The 22,755-nt window shown below is 37.7% G+C and overlaps 1 protein-coding gene across 7 annotated transcripts in view; it reads left to right on the top strand.

Moving 5' to 3' along the window:
• TPD52 (tumor protein D52) overlaps window positions 1–22,343 on the top strand; it is a 135,846-nt gene extending 113,503 nt beyond the window's left edge. For 2 of the 7 annotated variants that reach the window (XM_025393406.1, XM_025393402.1), the window contains exons 3-8: window positions 3,968–4,116; window positions 5,788–5,889; window positions 6,956–6,982; window positions 13,161–13,202; window positions 14,712–14,760; window positions 19,630–22,343. In XM_025393406.1, the coding sequence (XP_025249191.1) occupies window positions 3,968–4,116; window positions 5,788–5,889; window positions 6,956–6,982; window positions 13,161–13,202; window positions 14,712–14,760; window positions 19,630–19,749 (489 nt within the window). In that variant the 3' untranslated portion in view covers window positions 19,750–22,343. The remainder of the gene's footprint in view (window positions 1–3,967; window positions 4,117–5,787; window positions 5,890–6,955; window positions 6,983–13,160; window positions 13,203–14,711; window positions 14,761–19,629) is intronic. The other 5 variants (XM_025393407.1, XM_025393405.1, XM_025393403.1 and 2 more) reach the window with 4 other exon arrangements.
• Window positions 22,344–22,755: the final 412 nt, after the last annotated feature.

Here is a 22,755-nt window from a genome sequence, read left to right as displayed (position 1 = left end):
GTGTCTTTTTGGTAGAACAATTTCTATACCCAGTAATGGGATTGCTGCCAGGGATCCCATTCCCAATGGGAATGGTAGCTCTGTATTAAGTTATTTGAGAAGTATCCAAATTGCGTTCCACAGTGGCTGAACTTTAGGACTGTTATGAATAATGCCGCTGTAAGCAATTATATACAGCTTTTTGTATGGATGTATTTTTTTTTTATTGTTGTTTGTTTGTTTTTTGAGACAGAGTCTTGCTCTGTTGCCCAGGCTGGAGTGTAGTAGCGTGATCTCAGCTCACTGCAACCTCTGCCTCACGGGTTCAAGCGATTCTCCTGCATCAGCCTCCTGAGTAGCTGGGATTGTAGGTGCACCACCACCATGCCTGGCTAATTTTTGTGTTTTAGTAGTATGAGGTTTCACCATGTTAGCCAGGCTGGTCTAAAACCCCTGACCTCAAGTGATCTGTCCACCTTGGCCTCCCAAAGTGCTGGGATTACAGCTGTGAGCCATTGCACCCAGGCTGGATGTGTTTTCAATTCTCTTGGTTATGTATACCTAGGAGTGGAGTTGCTGGGTCATATGGTAGCTCTATGTTTAACTTTTTGAGGAACTCTTAAACTGCGTTGCTGCCAAACTTCATTTTACATTCTCACCAGCTGTGTCTGAGGGTTCCAGTTTCTCCACATCCTTGCCAACATTTATTGATGTCTGTTTTTTTTTTTTTTTTTTTTAAATATAGCCATCCTAATGGGTATGAAGTGGTATCTTCTTGTGGTTTTGAGTTGCATTTCTCAAATTACTAATGAATGGTGTTAAGCATCTTTTCATGTGCTTATTGGTCATTTGTATGTCTTGGGAGAAATGTCTATTGAAGTCCTTTGCCCGTTTTCTAATTGGGTTGTCTTTTTATTGAGTTGTAAGTTTCTTTATATGTTGTGGATACTAGACTGTTATTAGATGTGTAATTTGCCAATATTTTCCCCATTCTGTTGGTTGTCTTTTACTTTCACAATAGCGTCGTTTGAAGCACAACCTCTCGGCATTCTCCCTTTCCCAACCTCTAACACCCACAATTTTACTCTCTACTTAGATGGGTTCAAATTTTTTTCTTGGCTTCCACATGTGAGTAAGAACATGCAGTATTTATCTTTCTGTGCCTACTTTATTCTGCTTAACGTATTATTCTCTAGGCTCATCCATGTTGCTTCAAATGACAGGATTTCATTCTTTTTTATGGCAGAAGTGTATTCCATTGTGTATACCACATTTTCTTTATCCATTCACCTGTTGATGGACACTTGGGTATTGTAAATAGTGCTGCAATAAACATGGGGGTGACGGTATCCCCTTGATATACTGATTTCCTTTCCTTTGGATAAAATACCCAGTAGTGGGATTGCTGGATTATATGGTATTTCTATTTTTAGTTTTTCTGAGAAACCTCCATACTGTTTTTCATAGTGGCTGTACTAATTTATATTCCCACCAACAGTGTATAAGAGTTTCCTTTTCTCTGGATCCTTGCCAGCATCTGTTATTTTTTGTTTTTTTGATAACAGGCATAATAATAGGTGTGAGTTGATGTCTCATTTTGATTTTGATTGGCATTTCCCTGATGATTAGTGATATTTTTAATATATTCGTTGGCCATTTATATGTCTCTTCTGAGAAATGTCTATTTAGATCCTTTGCCCACTTTTTAAATGGAATTGCTTGTTTGTTTTGCTGTTGAATTGAGTTCCTTATATATTTTGGATATTAGTCCCTTGTCAGATGAATAGTTTGCAAAAATTTTCTCCCATTCTACAGGTTATCTCTTCACTCTGTTGATGATTTCCTTTAACTTAGTCCCATTTGTCTATTTTTGTTTTTGTTGCCTGTGTTTCTGAGGTCTTAGCTGTAAAATCTTTGTTTAGACCAATGCCCTGAAATGTTTCTTCTATGTTTTCTTCTAGTAGTTCTATGGTTTTGGGTCCTTAGTCCATTTTGAGTTGATCTTTGCATATAGTGATAGACACATCAGAGATTCTTAATCATGCTCTTTATGCTTTTAAGGTCACTCTATTTTACATGTATATGTTGAATTAAGAAATCGCAGCTGTGATGTGCTGGGCTAGGTGTGTTAGCAGCACAAGCTACCCAACAAAGGTGGGGAATATACTGTGTTATGCATTGTTCAGAAAGATTTACAGTGGTTTGTCTTTGCAGCTTTCATTAGAGGAAGTGAGTACCTCAGAGAAGGCTAAGGGGTAGGAAACTTACCATTTAAGTCTATTCTTAGAAGTGTCTGAAGATTTGGAGTTTGAAGTAGAGACAGAGGAATTGGGAAGCTTAAGAGAGTGTACATGATAATTCAGCCAGTAAACTGAGACGTGCATTCAGAAAACCTAGATAGAAATTCTGGTTCCTACATTATTTGTTTGATGACTTTGGGCAAATCATTTAATTTACTTAATTTTGAACCTTATTCTTTCCTCTTTTTTTGTCCCTTTCTTCTCATATTCCACTTTGTCAATGTATATCTTAAAATGTGACTTACAAAACTGGGTCCAGTACTTGTGACTCTGACAAGCACAGGGGATTATTTATTTGTTCTGAGGGACCTCCGTTCCAGTTAATCTTGTCTGAGAGTGATGTTGTAGGTTATTCTTCTTCTTCTTCTTCTTTTTTTTTTTTCTTTCTTGGCAGCTGCATCACATTTGATTTATCCTTTTCTCCGTTGCACTAATTTTCTTTGTTTTGTGTTCGCTAAAGATTTAATCATCTGTGAAAAGATTTGACTGACTCTATGTTATTTTTAAAGGGGCATGTTGTCTTTGAAATCACAGAAATACCATGCAGGTCAGGGCTGAGAGTATGGCTTTGCAACAAGCCAGGAGACGCATTTCTCTGAGGGTCTTGAATGTTAATGGATATACTTTAGGGGCCTGGTTTTTCAATTTCCTGGGACCTAAAGTCTCTTCCACATGGTGTCTCTTTTTCTCTGAAATAGACTGTCTGCCCTTTTCCCTGTTTCTGAAATAGGGTCCACCCTTTTCTCTGTTTTCCTGGATTAGCCTTTTGTTCTATTCTGTCCACTTTTTCCTTTTCTTCATAGCTCCTGCTTACAGTTTTAGCTTCCTCAGTCATGTTTAAGCTTTCCATACCTTTCATAATCTCACTGTGGCCTACCTATTACCTCAAGGCTTCTTCAAGTCTTTTCAGCTTCTACTCATAATGTCATCTTACTTCTTAAACTAGATTCCTGAGTGAGAGCGATTGAATAGTTGAGCACCTCTTTTCACATCGGGCTCATCCACTGGCTCTTGATGGGTGGCTCTCAGTGGCTCAGGGCCCACCTCTAACCACCTAGCCAAGTCTGGGCAGTCAGCATTAAGGGGTTCACATGAAACCACCGCAGGGCTCTCAAGAGGAGGCAGTTTGGTTTATTATGGCCATGACTTTGCCAGACACGGAGACTGAGTATATGTATCCAGTATATATACTCATCAAATATGCAAGGAGGTTGGATTTGGGTTTGGCTTGGTTGTGTGTGTTTTGGTAGGGGATGGAGATTATTTTGATTTAGTATACAAATACAAGTTTTGTAGGCATTCAAATAGAAATGTCTAGGCTGGAAAGGCAGACCCACAGGTCGGGAGAGTGGATGTTAGAGTACTTTATAAAGTATTACGTGTGTAGAAATTTGAGTCCTAAACCTACATGAGATAGCTGAGTAAGGAAGTATAGGGAGAGAGGAGAAGGCCCAAAACAACTTAAGATGGGATTATAAAGAGCTCCCATGGAGGGGGAGAGAGAAGCTCTACAGGAGAGATCAGCAAGTAACCAGTTTACTCAACAACATTATACATTGTTTTTAGAGAGAAAGATAAATGGTTCAAAAAATGTTTAATGACTGGAATTTTCGATATAGTTCTGTGCTAATAATCTTAACTTACTGAACGACTTTTGCTATATTCCTACCCTAACCCCTTCCTCATAGGTAGAAGAAGAAATCCAGACTCTGTCTCAAGTGTTAGCAGCAAAAGAGAAGCATCTAGCAGAGATCAAGCGGAAACTTGGAATCAATTCTCTACAGGAACTAAAACAGAACATTGCCAAAGGGTGGCAAGACGTGACAGCAACATCTGCGTATGTTCCCTTGATCATACACTGTCCTTGGGAATGTAAAGGACACTGTTGTGCCTTTTGTCTGGGGAGGGGAAGAAAAAGAGGATGAGGATGCTTCAGCAGCTTTTCTTTGGACGACACGGCACACTTTTTTTTTCTGATTTTCAAGTGTACCTGCCTTTTTTGTAACTTAGATTTTTCCAGACCATTTATTCTAAGGAACAGAAAGAAAGCTAGCCAGTTGGAGAAATAAAATTCAAGTCCCATAAGTGTTATGTATTGACTTGTCACAAATATGTACTTTGTGTCCTTTAGTCCTCAGAATAACCCAGTAAGAATGGGTGGCGAGATAACCCTGGATAAGGAAACAGGCTCAGACAAATTAAGTTTTTAGGTCACAAACCTCTCAAAGTGTGGAGTGAGGATTCAAACTCAGGTCAGGAGCCAGTCTTTATTATTATTATTAATTTATTTTTTTTACCTTGCTCTGTATGTATCGTAAGATTCTCAGGTCATAGTCTCAGATATATGCTCTTGGCAGAGGTCAATCCCTTAAGCTTTTTGTCTTTTTGACCACACATACGATGATATAGCATTATCATAATGCAGTTTTGTTTCCTGGCACAAGGAGGAGCAAGCTTCTAGCAGCAGAATCCGAACTGCTCTGTCTTCTGTATTGAGAGCCATCTGCAGAGCTGGTGAGCGTAGAAGTTGTTTAACTCTCAGAAGTGAGGCCAACTGTATTTAACATGACAGTACTTGAATCCCCAATCTTTTGGTCCATTTTCTACCCATCTAAGTTGGCAGTGGGAAAACATACAGGAAACTTTTTTTTTGACAGTTATTACCATAAACCATGTGTTTTATTGGTATTTGATCTTGACAGGGTAAGTAAAAATGCCTGAGCATTTTTTCCCATAATGTGGGAATTGTTTTGGTAGATATGATATTATTTTATTTGTTTTTTGTTGTTGTTGTCGTCATTTTTTTGTTTTCACTTTTCCCTTCTCTAATCTCCAGGTAGCTGGGAAGGAGGTGGCAAATTATGCCTTTGTGTGATAGCAGATACCAAACTAGAATAATTTGAAGCATTGCATATTTTACATACTTTGTTGAAAGTCCACTAAGTCCTTATTTGGCAGCTCTAAAGACATGCAAAATTTTTTAAAAAGTATGCCCATAAAATGTATTTGGATAATAAAATACAAATGGGTCCTACTTATGCCAACTACTAATTGCTTCCGGCCCTTTTTTAGGAAATCAAGTTGACAAAGGCATCTGAGGAATTTGATTTCATTTTTGTTTTGTTTAGATTATGTGGAATAATCCAAAATTTGTTTAGATTTTGGAAAAGAACAAGAGGTGTGAGTTCTTTCAGGCCCTTGCTTATTTTCATCTTTGTTTTATGATTATTTTTAGCCCTTACCTTGACTTCTTTGGCCCTGCCTTTATAGGCCTCTGTCTTTCTGGCTGGACTAGGGCACTGCAGAAGATTGTGCCTGAGCTTAGGGTTGAACATACGAAGATGCGGTGATGCTGCCCTGCTGGTTATGAAGGATTTTAGAAGTTCTGAAAAATGTTTTCTCTTTTTGAGAGTTCTCCAGCAGGTGGTGACCACTGCACTTGAAACAATTGATGCTAGAAAAGGTCAGCTGACCCTTCTTTGCTCTGTGTGTTTATAATTTAATATAGTTACAAGAAGACATCTGAAACCTTGTCCCAGGCTGGACAGAAGGCCTCAGCTGCTTTTTCGTCTGTTGGCTCAGTCATCACCAAAAAGCTGGAAGACGTAAAGTATGTCCTTGTTTTTCCTTGCTCATTAAGTAGCTGACGCAAATTAAAATGTTATTGTTGTTGCATCTGTTTCCTGACCTTGGCTGTAGTTGATGCTAGCTACACCTGTTAGAGTGAGGGAGGGTACTCCTTCAAACCCGTACCTGGAAGGCTCACCTAAGGTCTTCTAGGCCTAGCATTCTGACATCAAATGATCATCTGATGATCATTTAAGGTTGTTGAAAAGTTCTGGTTGTGAACTTCTGTGTCTTTTTAGTTCTTCATGATCATGCAGGGTAAGTATGTCTTTGGTTGCAAATTTGTGATTGTGGGCAGAGCCTGGTGTGTTACTAGGGATGACAACAGGAGTATTGAAGTGCACGCTTCGATTCAAACTTGGCTTCACGTTCTGTATGTGACATTTTATACCATGGTGTGATTACAACATGCTCATTTGTGCACTGATTTATTCTAACCAGTAAGCTGTAACTACGTTCATGCTTAGGCCAAAATCTTGATTTTGAGTTGTTGCTTTTTTTTTTTTTTTTGCATTTGTACTTTAGATTAGTCTGCAGAGTTTTCCTTGCCATTTTGATAAAACCACTTCACAGTGCTTTTGTGTCCCCCCCTTCACTCATGTGGATTAGGATAGTGATGAAAATGACAAATGTGGTTTAAGTCAGCTGTGCTTCTGTTGGCATGCAAGATTTGTGTTTTTAAAAAAATGCTCAGATTGCATGGCTTTGTGTTTTGCATTTGTGGGGAAAGTGGATCTTACAACCAGAATTTCTTGGTTGAATAGGTTTGGTCAATTTATGTGTTATACTTTATATAAAATAACTAAATTCCTCGCTCATTATATTTGGACTGTCGTCGTCTAAGCATAATGTAATAAATATAGCTTTCTTGAATTCTCTTGACAATTATGTATATATCTATTAGGTGTTCATTTTCTCTATGCTGACTGAATTGTGTAGCAGTTTAGAGCCCAGGGAAAACATTATACATTTTAAAACTTAGGTTATTTAATTGTTTTAGATTTATCAGAACTTCTTTCTTTTTTAATGCTTACTCTGGCTTCTTACAGATTGCAAGCCTTTTCACATTCCTTTAGGTAAGGAGAGTTTGAACCGTCACTGCAGTCTAGCAGTTGTATAAGAAAAGTGTGCTGAGATTAGATTACTATGCTGTGTTGGATGATCGTGTTTGTCCAGTACATAATTTTCTTGCATTTGGAGTATCTTTTTCTCTAGTGCATTCCTAATTTCAAGGGAGGGTTTCTTGTATACCATGGGTAATTGATAAATTAAAAGAAGTATTTGACACTGTGGTTCAACGGATATGGAAATGATTTTGACATTTCTTTTTTACTTTTTTCTTTGGTAAAAAGAAGCAGCTTTACCGTGGCATGCAAAATCCCTCCCTTTTAATGTCTGACTTTGTTTGTTTTTGATGCTTTTGTTTCTTTGGTACTTTTGTAAGGATGTTGGAATTCTTCACCTGGGTTTCATTATGCAATTGTAATAGACTGCATATGTACTGCCTCCTGATGTTAGTCTTCCATCTTCTATTGGTTACTCTACTTTTTTTTTTTTTTTATTGTGGTAAAATATACATAAGGTAAAATCTACCATTACTCTGTACTTTTTAATACTTGTTTTACTAGCTTATAGTTTTTACGATTTTATTATTTCTTTACACTTGTTATATTCTCTATGTACACAAGGCAACTTCATGGTTTGAAAAAGGAAAAGGTATATTAAGCTAAAAAAAGCACATTAAAAAGATGTTAGCTCAAACCATGCCTTATAGAAAGAGACTTTGTGATGTTGAGCAAACCTCTGTCTTTCCCAGGCAGACTCTATGATTATCTAATCAGTTGTTGGAGGAATCTAAGGTGGAGGAAAGTCTTTAGAGTGTAAGCAGGAAGGATAATATAGTAGTCTTCATCTCTGTTCCTATTAATGCAGATTATTTTCTTAAGCAGTCACTCATGGTAGTCTAGCTACTTGCCTTTTTAAGTAAGCAAACAGGTACTTATAGCTTCTGTCTCGGTGACACTTAGCCCTGGAAGTCAGAGTAGATTATAGGGATATATAAACTCTAAATGTTGAACTATTTAAAGCTAAAATTATGCTAAAAAAATCAAGTAACCAATGATAGGTGATTGTGTATCGTTGGCATTCAGTTAAAAAGTGCTCTAAGTAACTGAATACATCACCCATTCTGCTGACATTAGAGTGTCTACTGTGGACAGGTCCCATGGGCATAACGGTAAAGAAGACATGGCTTTTATTAGAATCAAGCTTAAAATCTTAGAGTGGAGTAGGGGAAAAGTGGGGACTTGGGATAAGTTAAGAATGGAAGAGCCTCATCAGTACTGGTTATAAAATGTTAGGTGTGATGCAAACATCAATATAAGATATAAAAGTAAGGGCTATTGAGGACGATGTTTCTTCAGTACATACCACTAGACTTTTCTATACCTTTAAAGAATACCTTTCTATACCTTAAAGCCATACCTAGATATGGCTCAGTGTGTGCTGTCTTATTAATTCATCAGCAACAAATTATGTTTTGCAACTCTTTTCTAGCTCATTTTACAGTCACTTTGTCCATTTTATTTTAAAAATATTGAGATTATGCTGTACCATTTCAGTCTTGTTTTTAATAAATTTTAAGTTTTTATGAATATTTAATTGCCCATCAGCATGTTGGGGTTAAAGTAAGGCTTTTGATTAAAATGAGAGAAATGAGATTATCTTTTGAAAGTTAAACTTTGTAATTCTTACAAATCAAAGGCTAGGTAAAGGCATTTAAAAAAATAATTCCAAGGCCAAGAAGTGATTGTGTTCTGATTTAATGTGTTCACATACATAAAAAAACCCTACATCTTTTAGGTTATGTGAGTCACAGAGGCAAATATTGGCCACATTCCCTCAAGAACTATCCAAGGAAAGAGAGCTTAGGCTGTAGATTTTGAGTGTTACAATCCCAGCAGTAAGTCCTTTTCTCCCACGGAGATGGATGCAGTAGGCTCCTTTTGCTAAGTGCTATGAAATAGTTGATTAATCCTTAATCCCACTCACTGTTTGTTTTAGGTCCATTTTACCTGGCAAACTTATGCCAGTGATTTTACTCCCTAATGTAATTATGGATATAGAAGGAGAAAATGCACCAGTTTTGCCAACCTGAATGTATTAGACTCAGCAACAGTTTTTATTTTACATAGTTGATAAATCAGCACTTGGGATTTAGATATTTGCCTTATGCCTTGGTTGGGGGGAGGGAGATATATAAGGAAACAGAGAGAGCGAGCTGCTTTTGATGTCCTGAGAATGAGGGGCGGTAGTGGTAGCGAGGCCAAGGAGGATGTGGTCATGAGTGCTGTCCTGGGAGGCCCTCTTGGGGAGCCTGCTTTTCCCTCAGGTGGTATGATTATATTTCCCCTCCCATTTGCATATTTTCTATGCCTATATGAAAGTATTGACTCATGCCATTACATTTTGAGGGAAGCTTTAAAAGAACCTTCTCATTTCAGTCAGTGCCAGGGTTAAACATAAAATTTTGGTGTTATTAAAACTATACTGTAATATTCAGTAGACACATTTGTCTAATATTTTTGGTATATTTAAGAGGAAGTGCTAATTAATTTTGCCTTTATTTCCAAAGAAAATTTCTCCTTTTTAAATGTGTGTTTCTTCATGTACCCCTGTAGATATTTATTTGTTTTGGGCTCATTAAAGTCTTGCTAGACAATTCCCTTTTGCTGAAAATTTCCACCACTTAATGGGAAGAGAAATGATTTCTTTCCTTGTGTCAGAAAAAGAATGTCTTTTGATTAGAATTTGAAACACTTTAATGAACTTTTCTGTGTTTCATGCTCACATTCCCAATTTTAGTTATCAAAATTTTTTATTCATTTATTCATTCATTCTTTCACTCAGAAGTGTTTATTGAGTGCTAACTATGTGCCAGGCATTGCTGTAGACTATAGGGGTGGAGCTGAAAACCAAAATAATGCTGAAATTTGAAAGCTTGAAGGTGATATGCTTATATTTCCCCTCCTGTTTGCATATTTTCTATGCATATGTGAAAGTACAATATACAGTAGATGTTAATTCGTGTTTCAATTAAAGTCATGTGTTATAATAACAATTAACATTTATAAGCCCAGTAAGACAATAGTACCTCAGAAGTAGGTGCTATTGTTGTTTTGATATTTTAGATGAAGAAACTGAGCCATAGAGAGATTAAGGACTTCCCCAAGGTTGCCCAGCAGGTGTAAGTGGCTGATCACCAGGACTGGAACCAAGCACGGCTAGTCCCGGAGCCTGCACTGTCCTCCTGGGCCTTCCCAGAGTAATGGTGGTTTAAGACAATGCCCCTCTGGGCACTGTCCAGCACTTTGAACAATAGCCGCTGTGACTACAACATCAAGAGATTGTGTGAGGGCAAAGTGGAATAATATTACATCGATAGCTGTGAAAAGCATACGTGGTACATAGTAAGCATTCCAACGTGTTAGCCATTAATTCTTCCTTCTCCTCCTTCCTGTGCTGCGACTTCCTTCCTTCTCCTCCCTCTGCCCCCTCCCCTGTTATTAGTATTAAGGATGAAAGGATCTGATAACTGTTAGAAACAAGGAATTAAAAAAAAAATCAATTCAGCTGTTTTTTAAACAATGACTTTTCAAATAGAGTAAATGCAGTATGAGATTGAAAAGTACTTACTGAGAATCAGATTATCCTGATTTTTTTTTTCAGTGTTTTGAGGAGCCCAGGTTTGCATTCCTAGTTTGATTACAGATTAATGTATTTGAGGGTTACAAATAAGACAGAACATTTTTAATAAAATGTGCCTTATAGATGGTAACTGATTCTTACAACCTATCTATTAGAGATGATTCTGGTCCTGCAGCAACAGGACATTTTGCTTTTGAAGGTTTCCATATTACATTTAAGCTTGAATGAAACTGAAAATGATGAGCAAGTTGAAGCTTTGTGTAACTTGCCACAGAGAAGCCAGAAATGAAAGAACAGCCACCCTATAGTTACATTACGACTAGTTATTAACAAAATTGAATTTCATCTAACTGTGGGTTATGGGGAGGATCCAGCAACCAGATGGAATTGAAGTTGATGTGTGCTCCTTTTCTTCCTACTAAAATAGCTACTGTAAAAGCAGAGAGACCTTGTCTTTGACTCTATTAACTGATTTTATTCTGTATATTTATCTTCAAGGTGATATAATACATACAGAAAAGTGCTCAATACCAAATTCACTTTAGTGATTTTTTTCACAAAATAAACACTTAGTCTAACCACTTCCTTGCCTTTCCTTATATATTACCACTGAAACATATTTAGTAGGTATGTGCTGGGTAAAGTGGTATAGAGCCCCACCGATCCACTGCTGGAGGAAGTGATATTTTACATGGGTTCTTAGGGACAGTGACTAGAATTAGCTGTGAAATTCTGAAATGTGCACTTATCCACCTGTTTCCTCATTTTGTTGATACTATTAAATTCAATGTGTGAGTCCCCTGGACAAGGAATTTATCACATATTTGGCCATTACTCACCTTCTTTTTCAGCGATTTCTGCCAAGATGAATGTCCTAATGAAGAGTATTGATTAGGAACAGAAAGCTGTGTAACTTTTAGCTTACCTAAAAAGAAGAACGTGTTACACAAATACAAAGTTTTTCTTTGTAATTCAAGAAGAGAAAAGGAAGCAAGGCCAGGCTCCACCCAAACCAGCTCCATCAACTGGGAAATTGAAATAGCTTCTATTATAGAAACCAAGAAACCTGTTCCTCTCCTGTCCTGCCGGATTCCCTGCATGATCACCTCTCCTGACCTCATTTGCTCTACCTCTCTCTGTGCTTGTATTCGATTCTTTCTTTGGGAACTGGTTTCCTCTGCGTTCTGTCAGCTTTCACCTGGTCCCGCCAGATCTTCAACATCTAAGTGTCCAGAAGCTTAGTGTCCTAATTACAATATGCTAGGATAAGAGTCTTAATTGTCTTCACTCCTTCATTTTTCATACATTCCAAACAGTTTATAGGCCACTGGGAGGTTAGCGGTGGTGGGTGGTGCTTCACTGATCCACTTATCATATCAGTTATGGTAGAAGGTGGTTTGTGGCAATGTGACTATTCCAGGCAGCTTCAGCAGAAGGGTCTGAGGAAGAACAGGTGGTACTTAGAGTTCTGGTGTTGTAAATTTAGAGACTGGGACCAACAGTCTTTGATAGATTCAGGTAGGAAATTTATCAAATTCCTCCCAGAATAGATTATTATAGTCTTATACCGTAGGTATTGACCACCATTGTAGGATAGAGAGAATGCTGAGTTACATGTATCTTTTCCTGTTATGTAAGACATTGAGTACAGAGATGCTTAAATATTTCATTGATAATCTTGATTACACTGATTCCCAGCATATTTGACATATATCCATATATCACAATCATTCTCCATGTTATCAGATATTAATGCAAAGTTAGATTTGAGGAGCTACATTGAAGACGTATTATCATTTGTAACAAATGAGTCTTTAAGAAAAGGAAATCATAAGCACACAAAATATTTAAATATAACTGAGAATTAATACCTTGAACCTACACACTTTACCCAAAGGAAAGTTTATTTACCAAAGTCATGCCAGTGGTCAAACTACTATAAGCATAGTAACAATATTAGCAGAATACAGTCATTTTACGAGCCTAGGAATGAAGGCACTCTCATCTCGTGAGGTGGTCTCTATGGGAGATGGCTAAGAGTTGATAACCTTGAACCTGAGTGGTCAGTGAACTGCATTGTCCTTGAGTGGGCAGTTACCCCTTGACTTACTAGGGGTCCTTCCCTGTCCTTGCTTGTATGTATATATGTGTGTATGTGTGTGTGTGTGCATGCTTCATTTTTGAGGGGAGGCGATAAACATTGAATTAGAAGACCCAAGTTCTATTCTTGATTCTGCTGTGACCTAGGGTAACTCATTTAACTCCTATATGCCTTATAGCTCTAAGTGAAAGCACTTTAGTTTTCAAAGTGCTATAAAATGCAAGGTGGTATTGTTAGCTCTAGTAACTCCTGGGAATTAATTGGCTCCTGAATAAAAGTAAATTTTGTTGGAATAATTTTGATCCCCTCCACCTCAAAAAGTAGGTAATTCTTCATGGCGCCAAAAGAATAAAGCTCCTGGGAAGCTAAGTTTTGTCAGCTTTTAATAATGTTGAAGCACCACTATACTAACCTTATTTCTATCTCTTTTTAATGCTGCCTCTTAGTATACGTTCCATTCAGCATTCAATTAGCATGCCTGCTATGAGGTAAAGTATATTTTTATGAAATGTAGTTGGTCTTATGCTTTATTTTTCTTTAATTAGGTGTTTTACTTGAACTGTTCTGAATTAGGGAACTAGAATTCCCCTTGAAACAAGCTGTGTGTTTAACACTCTATCAGTTTTCAGCTACACGTCCTCTAATGTTGGGATGGGTGCAAGAGATCCGTTAAATGTTTTGATTTTGTTTTTTAAAAGTTATTTCTATTTTATTTTGTAAAACCTTTGTTTCCTGTCTGAAATCTGTTTACTTCACAAAGTGAGCACTGCTTGTTAACAAACCTTCTCTTGTCCCGCCACCTCCGTCTGCATTTGCTTTACTTACACTCTCCTTTTCTACATCCTTCCCATTTTCACTTCCCTTGTCCCACTGTGACATTTGAAGCCAACTATGATTTAATTCTAGTATCTGCTTTCATTAGCACTTGCAAGTGATATTACCTCACCTAACCTCTCTAGAGAGGTAGAGGGTTTTTAACAATCTGTGCTTGGCTTAAACTTCAGTGTCCATCAAAATCACTTGGAATGCTTGTGAAACCCCTGCTTGCTGGGCCCCACCTCTAGAGCCTCTGATCCTGTAGAGTTGGGGTGGGACCTGAAAATTGGCATTGTGCATGACTTCCCGATAGCTGCAGCAGCAGCTGGTCTGGGGCCCACACTTTGAGAGCTGTTGGCTTAACTGTCCTGCCATCACCACCGTGGGAAGGAAGAAACCCCTTTTCCCTTCTTTGCATTTTTCATCTTGGTAGTAGGAAGGATATTCAAGGTCAGTTGGATAGGATAACAGCATTGGAAACCCTCTGTCCAAAGCGCCTTTGTGAGAGACAAAGGCGCTGTGATCCTGCTTAATTAATATGGATAGATGTGAATGTAACATGGATGAATGAATGTCCTGTGGGCTCAGTGTGCTCTCCTCATCCTTTGGGACAGCGTTGTGAAGTAGGCAAAGCCGTTTCTATGCTTCTCCCCCTTTTTGGTCCCTGCTTTCCCTGTCTATTATGCTGCTCCCTGATACTGAACCTCATAAGCTTGTCCCACTTGGGTGATGTGTGTTCATGTAGAAATTCTGCCAGGGAAGATGTGAATCAAAATGGGGATTTTAGAGCATAGTACCTTAACCAAAATTAAACGGATCTAATGGTGGCATTTTCTTGTACCATGACAAGTTGGTTGGGGAAGTGACAGAATTACTATTTTACTTGGCTTCGTTCCCTCTCCTCACACATGTACTTGACCATATCTATATTACTTATGTCTGAGACTGGCCCTATTCATGGAATTAAATCCATACTCTCAAAAAGATGAGATCAGAAATTGAGAATCTTACATTATAAATACTTGTATGTACCTGCACATATATGATGCAGATAATTGTATCTGTTCTTTTGCCGATAAGGAATAATGTTGAAGAGGAATATAATCAATGGTATTTTCAAACTAGTTGGATTTTTTTTTCAGTGTTTGTATTTACTATTTGTTTTTCTTTTCTCTCCATAGAAACTCCCCAACTTTTAAATCATTTGAAGAAAAGGTCGAAAACTTAAAGGCAAGTAGAGAGATGAACAGGGTCTTTTTGATACATTGCCTGGTGTCTTAATTAACTTTGGTGTGGGAAAATCATTGACATTAATATTTCTTTCTAAAAATATCTAAAGAATGTAAAGAACTTTACTCCTTATGTTACTAGTGGACATTTAAGGTGTTATGTACTCAGTATCTTTTTAGTGTATGCTGTAGCCTGGCAGCATGCCACTACTGAAAGGAAATGGACAATTTACAACGCAATGGCACGTTAGAAATTTGTGCTGCTTTTTGCTTTATTCATTTCAAGTACCTTTGTAGGTGGACAAAATTTAATATAACTTTCTTGTCAACAATTAACAAGAATATAGGAAGCACAAGAAAGAAAACAAAAAATTGGTCCTACCACTCAGACAGTGATATATGTATGTACTGTTACGCTGTTATGCTTTAAAAAAAGAAGTAGCCATACATCATAATCATTTTCCTGTATCAGTTAGTATTCTCTTTCAATGTTATGTGCAATGGCTGCTTGTATATTACTTTTTTTTTTTTTTTTTTTTGAGAGGGAGTCTCGCTCTGTTACCCAGGCTGGAGTGCAGTGATGTGATCTCAGCTCACTGCAACCTCCACCTCCTGGGTTCAAGCGATTTTCCTGCCTCAGCCTCCTGAGTAGCTGGGACCACAGGCGCCGGCCACCACACCAGGCTAATTTTTTGTATTTTTAGTAGAGACGGGGTTTCACTGTGTTAGCCAGGATGGTCTTGATCTCCTGACATTGTGATCCACCCACCTCGGCCTCCCAAAGTGCTGGAATTACAGGCGTGAGCCACCGTGCCTGGCCTATATTACCTTATAATGGATATTATTTGTTCAGTCCTCAGTTGTTGGACATTTTTATTATTATAATGATGCCATGATGATCATTTATGATTTACTGTTTTTATTTTTTGATTTCTTTGATTTCAGTGGAGATGAACATTTGCCTATAATAATGAGCTTTATTGATTTGTAAATTATATTATCTTTGAGATTATATTCAAAGCTATGAAATCATCAACTCTTAGGATCACAAGCAACCTCAAAAGTTGTCTAGTTCCCATCTACTCCTCGACCCTCTCTACAGAGTTTGTATAAAACCCATATTTTCATTACTTCCTAACTCTGATAATTATACGGGATATATTTTAAGGATTAAAACTAGTATCTTAGATGTTTTTATATCAGTCAGTTTATTTATTTATTTTTTTTTTTTAATTCTTTTTTTTGAGACGGAGTCTCGCTCTGTCACCCAGGCTGGAGTGCAGTGGCCGGATCTCGGCTCACAGCAAGCTCCGCCTCCCGGGTTCACGCCATTCTCCTGCCTTAGCCTCCCGAGTAGCTGGGACTACAGGCGCCCACCACCTCGCCCGGCTAGTTTTTTTGTATTTTTTAGTAGAAAAAAACTAATATTCATTTAGTCTTTGAGAACTTTGAGTCACGAAATGCATCTTTAAAAGCAGGGTACATTTATTGAAATAAAACACTCTACAGTCATCTGGATCTTTTTTTTATTTAATTTTTTTATTGTACTTTAAGTTCTGGGATACATGTGCAGAACGTGCAGGTTTGATACATAGGTATACACATGCCATGGTGGTTTGCTGCACCCATCAACCCATCATCTACATTAGGTATTTCTCCTAATGTTATCACCCCCCTACCACCCCACCCCCTCAGATTGTTTTTTTCTTGTACATACAAACATTAGTACATACCTTTTCTGTTTGTATGCAGTCATATGAATGTTTTTTCAGAAGAGGAGTTACACTGTACACCCACAGTCCTACAACTTATTCATTCAGCCCTCACTAGCAGGATGCTTTGTGAGCCATAAATGCAGGGACCTGTTCTTTTTGGTCACTGATACTTCTCAAAGGCTTAGAACAGTTCTTGGCATGTCACTCAATATGCATCTGATGAGTAAAAATATATGTAAGAGTCATTCTTCTATGTCATTTCAAGAGATCTGCTTTATTTTTCTTAGTGCCAAATCATATATTTGAAAGCAAACTGTAGTTGCAGGAAGCCAAGGATTACTAAAAATCAGTTCTCAATATTGTTAGGACTGTTATAGCCTCTCCTTGAAATCTGCCCCAAGTGTTAATTTTTGAAATGGCAAATTTGAAAACCAGGAATCTTATGTGTTTTTGACATTGGACATGAGGAGAAACTTCCAGGTCATTCACTATATACTCTCCTGAATATATTTAGATTCTATAAATTGTAATGAAATCTGCTTTAAAATATGACTAGGCACCATTCAGATTAAAAAATGTAATTTAAAAACATACAGTGTGTTGGCTGGACGCAGTGGCTCACACCTGTAATTCCAGCACTTTGTGAGGCCAAGGCAGGCAGATCACTTGAGTCCAGGAATTTGAGACCAGCCTGGGAAACATGGCAAAACCCTGTCTCTGCCAAAAACGATAGAAAAATTAGCTGATGTGGTGGCATACACCTGTAGTCCCACCTACTTGGGAGGCTGAGGTAGGAAGATCACTTGAGCCTGGGAGGCAGAGGTTTCAGTGAGCTGTCATTATGCCACTGCACTCCAGCCTGGGTGACAGAGCCAGACCCTGTCTCAAAAAAAAAAAAAAAAAAAAAAAAAAAGGCATAGTGTATTAAACAGATATCCTAAGTATCCCAAGGAAGCTATAAAATTATATGCTGGGGATATACTTTTGTTAAATTACATTTATATTTAATTAAACATGAGGTCCATTTAGATTTTGGGCTGATTCATTCATCTGTGATTACTGAGCATTTGCCATGTGCCAGGCAATGAGTATTAGGCACCAGAGTTACCACAGTGAGCAAGAGAGACATGGACTCCTTCTGCAAGATGTCCAGACAATTAAATAGCCAATGAAACTAAAGTGAGGTAAGGGTTCTGACATGAAAAGTTGAGGGTGCGATGAGGACAAATAGCAGAAAGTTCACCTGGCTTGGTGGAAGGGAAGGTCAGAGAAGACCTCTTAGAGGGTTCAGTAATGTAAATAGAGGATTTTAGGTTGAAGGGAATGTTTGAAGTTTGGGAGCCCTTTTGAGGACCACCAAGAACTTCACTGTGCTGTAGGATATCGAGCAGGAGGTGAAGCTAGAGAGATGGATAGGCCACATTGCAGAGTTTGAACTTGGGGCAATGGGAAGCCATTGAAGGGTTTTAAACAACCCAAGTGGTGCATTCTTCTGTGAATGTTAGAAAGATTGCTGGCTGCCCTGCACATCAAAGGGGAGAACAATTGGAGACAGGCAGATTAGTTGGAAGGATGGAGTTGTACTTCAAGCCAAAGATGATGGAGAGTGGAGAGTGAACTAAGTTAGTGCAGTGGGACCAAGTCTAGAGCTATTTAGAAGTGAGAAATGACAGGAAAAAAAAAAAGATTGATTGGATGTAGACCAAGTTGGATAAGAATAAAGGACAACTCCAGGTGTCAGGCTGGGGCAGCTAGGTAGGTGCTACTGCAATATAAAGTCTTAAAAAAGAATAGAGAAGGGGCTAGTTGTGGGGGGAAGGAGTTCAGTTTTAGACATGTTAAACTGCAAGGAGATTTGAGGAACACACATTATTCACATTTCCCAAACAATTTTGGATGGCAGACCAAAAAGAATGAGAGTGAAAATAAGGGGTCTCTGACCACTCAATTAAGATTGAGCTAAGAGCAAGGTCAAGTTCAAACCCACTATGAGCTTCTTGCATCCATGGTTACGGACTGTTGTCTTAATGTTAGCTGTCCTATTGGACAGTGTAACAGTGAGAGAGCATATACAGATTAGCATTGAAAAGGATGAAGTGACGTGTAAGGGTTTTGAAAAAGTATTATACAAATGCAAGGCAGATATATTGAAATAAATGCTTACTGGCAAAATTTCAGGCCAGATAGATTGTAGTAGTGCTTCACAAACTATAGTGTGCACATGAACGACTCAGGGATCTTGTTCAAGTGTTGATTTCAATTCTGTAGCTAGAGTTGGGTGGGGTAGAAAGGGTATCTGAGACCCTGCATTTCTAATAAGCTCTGAGGTAATGTTGACTCTGTGGTCCTTGAACCACACTTTAAGTAGTAAAGAGTTAGAAAGCTTATACTGTAACTGAGAAAAAGAAAATAAATATTTCTTTCCCATGTTGTATTCAATATTTCTTGACTGAGTGTAGCTAAGTGAGCAATTCGGTGCAATACAAAATGTTACGCAAGTGTAAAGACAGGTCACTAGGTACTTTAGAATAGTAGGCCTTGCCGGGCGCGGTGGCTCAAGCCTGTAATCCCAGCACTTTGGGAGGCCGAGACGGGCGGATCACGAGGTCAGGAGATCGAGACCATCCTGGCTAACACGGTGAAACCCCGTCTCTACTAAAAAATACAAAAAACTAGCTGGGCGAGGTGGCGGGCGCCTGTAGTCCCAGCTACTCGGGAGGCTGAGGCAGGAGAATGGCGTAAACCCAGGAGGCGGAGCTTGCAGTGAGCTGAGATCCGGCCACTGCACTCCAGCCTGGGCGGCAGAGCGAGACTCTGTCTCAAAAAAAAAAAAAACAAACAAACAAAAAAAAAAAGAATAGTAGGCCTTACAAAGTTCTCTAGATACACTTCCCCGTGAAGAACAAGGAGCAGGGGGAAAAGAGGAGGGGTAGAGTTTACGAATCTGAATATTTCAGCAAGGGAGAATGCATGAGTTTTACTATAAAACCACACTGAACATTGCAACAATACTAAATTCCATACATATATAATAATCACTGAGCTATAAGGTTTCTGATGTATTTGTTCTTGAAAGTCAATTAGAGTTACTTTATGCAGAATCAGCTAGTTTTATGTTTCATAATGTCTTTCCCTTTTTTGAACTTTTTTTAAAGTCTAAAGTAGGGGGAACCAAGCCTGCTGGTGGTGATTTTGGAGAAGTCTTGAATTCGGCTGCAAATGCTAGTGCCACCACCACGGAGCCTCTTCCAGAACAGACACAGGAGAGCCTGTGAGATTCCTACCTTTGTTCTGCTACCCACTGCCAGATGCTGCAAGCGAGGTCCAAGCACATCTTGTCAACATGCATTGCCATGAATTTCTACCAGATGTGCTTTTATTTAGCTTTACATATTCCTTTGACCAAATAGTTTGTGGGTTAAACAAATGAAAATATCTTCAACTCTATTCCTGGGAAACACCCTTTAGTGTACATTTATGTTCCTTTATTTAGGAAACACCATTATAAAAACACCTATAGTACCTGGGGACATTCACTAGAATGATCTAAGAAGCTACAGATTGTCATAGTTGTTTTCCTACTTTACAAAATTGCTCCAGATCTGGAATGCCAGTTTGACCTTTGTCTTTATTTCCTTTTTTTCCCCCTCTTTGAATCTCTGTATATTTGATTCTTAACTAAAATTGTTCTCTTAAATAATCTGAATCCTGGTAATTAAAAGTTTGGGTATTTTCTTTACCTCCAAGGGAAGAACTACCAGCTACAAAAAATATTTTGGAATAAGCACTGTTTTGGTATAAGGTACATATTTTGGTTGAAGACACCAGACTGAAGTAAACAGCTGTGCATCCAATTTATTATAGTTTTGTAAGTAACAATATGTAATCAAACTTCCAGGTGACTTGAGTGGAACCTCCTACATCCTTATTTATCACTGTTTATGACAGTAAACATTTCAGTGTATTGTTTATTATACCACTTATATCAACTTATTTTTCACCAGGTTAAAATTTTAATTTCTACAAAATAACATTCTGAATCAAGCATACTGTATGATCAGTAGGCTGAACTATGAACACTGTCATCAATGTTCAGTTCAAAAGCCTGAAAGTTTAGATCTAGAAGCTTGTGAAAATGATAATATCAATCACATTAGGGGAACCATCGTTGTCTTCATTTAATCCATTTAGCACTATTTAAAATAAGCACACCAAGTTATATGACTAATATAACTTGAAAATTTTTTATACTGAGGGGTTGGTGATAACTCTTGAGGATGTAATGCATTAATAAAAATCAACTTATCATTTTCTACTTGTTTTCAATGTGTTGGAAATTGTAAAATGATACTGTAGAACCTGTCCCCTAATTTGAAAACTGAGTGTCAGGGCTGAGTGAACCAAAGTCTCTAGACATATTTGCATAAAGGCCAAGGTATTCTAATAACTAGTTACTGAACACTACCACCTTTTCCTTATACTGTATATGTTTATGGCCTACAATGTTGTATTTGTTATTTATTAAGTTGTGATTGTTTTATTGTTTATGCCAAATGTTAATTGCCAAGCTTGGAGTGATCTAAAGCATTTTTTAAAAGCATGGCTAGATTTACTTCAGTATAAATTATCTTATGAAAACCAAATTTTAAAAGCCACAAGTGTTGTTATAAAATAACATGCTGCCATTCTTGATTGCTAGAGCTTTTGTTAGTACTTTGGATGCAATTAAAACTATGTGCTATCACATGTGAAAAGCTTAATAAATTCTGTCTATCAGTAGTATAGGTCTCAATATTTATTATGAGACCAGTGGTCTGGAAACAGCTTGTTGTATTACAGAATCAACTGGAGTCTATACTAAAAAAAAAAAAAACTTTTTTTTTTTTTTTAACCATCCTTAAATTATTGCTTAATGGTATCATATTAACATATACTAAATAAGGGCTTTAAGGAACAGGCTGTTGAAGCATTGCCTCAGAGGAGTGGATCTGCAGAAGTTTGTCTTTCTATAGAAATATTGTGCTTACTCAACATAACTGTTAAATTATTTTTTCTACCAGCTAGTCTGCTTTTTAAAATTCAAACATATTCTTTTGATCACATTGTTTCTTGAGCATCCAGCCCTGCTACTAACTTTTCAACAAGGCAAAATGGAGTAAAGTGGCAATTTCTTTAGTTGAGTGAAATACCCTCAAGTCTCTTTTCTGCCCAAAAAGGGAAAAGTGATAGAAATCGGGGTGGGAAGTGGGGTGAGTGGATGAAGGTGGGTATTGGGGATGGCTGTGAAAGAAAATGTTGGAGAATCACTTTTCTGGGCATCTACCTATACTTAATCTAAAAAACAAAAAATTAATCTACTGTAAAGTACTCTGCCCCTTAAAGGAGGTATTAAGAGGATGGATTTAGAAAAAAACATGAATTTAGAAATATTCAAAATCGTTTTTGTGGCAGATTCAATATTATGAATTCACAGATATTTAAGGAATGAGAAACAGCAATTAGTAGAAATGCCAGAAAGAGTTCCTGGTTCCTCTTGTGTTTGACACTAAAAAAATAGCAAGAGTGTGAAATCTCAGATACTTATGAAATCTCACAGATGTAAGGACTCAAGTGTAGAAGAAAATATCCCCCTCTTAAAAAAAGAAATGTCAATTTATGGAGTTTGTGGGAAATAGAGCAAGAATTCTTATGCTTATGAGAGCCAAGTAATCAGTGGAAGAGAGTAGAGCCCAAAACTGGATTATCACCTTAGCAACTTAGAATAACTTGAAATAGAAAAAAACACATTTAATTTGGACTGTTTCTGGATCTGTTAAGATATACAGTCTATTTTTTGTATAGTATTGGAAAATAAAAATTCTATAATTTGGGTATGGGTTCTTTTGTATACATTACCTGCCCATTGAGGAAAGGGGCAAGTCCATTATGCAACTTCTCTCCAAACCCTTCATGTTCTGGATATGATACTTAAAGAGCCATGAGCAGCTACATTCTGGTTATCAGAAGGCATTTATTAAATGACTGCTTGCTGCATATGTGCCCAAAGAGATATCTTTAGTAAACATAGTAATTAGTAGAAATGCCAGAAAGAGTTCCTGGTTCCTCTTGTGTTTGACACTAAGAAAATAGCAAGAGTGAGATCCTACATAAGGTCATTTGTCAGAATGATGTTTTTGTTTGTTTAGAGTTGGCTGACCTCCAACTCCTGGGGTCAAGGAATCCTCCTGCCTTAGCTTCCTAAATAGCTAGGACTATAGGCATGCACCCAGCCATGTGTTTTC

The sequence above is a fragment of the Theropithecus gelada genome, chromosome 8 (assembly GCF_003255815.1).
Source record: "Theropithecus gelada isolate Dixy chromosome 8, Tgel_1.0, whole genome shotgun sequence".
Lineage (NCBI taxonomy): Eukaryota > Metazoa > Chordata > Mammalia > Primates > Cercopithecidae > Theropithecus > Theropithecus gelada.
This window is presented reverse-complemented; position numbering and strand designations above follow the sequence as displayed.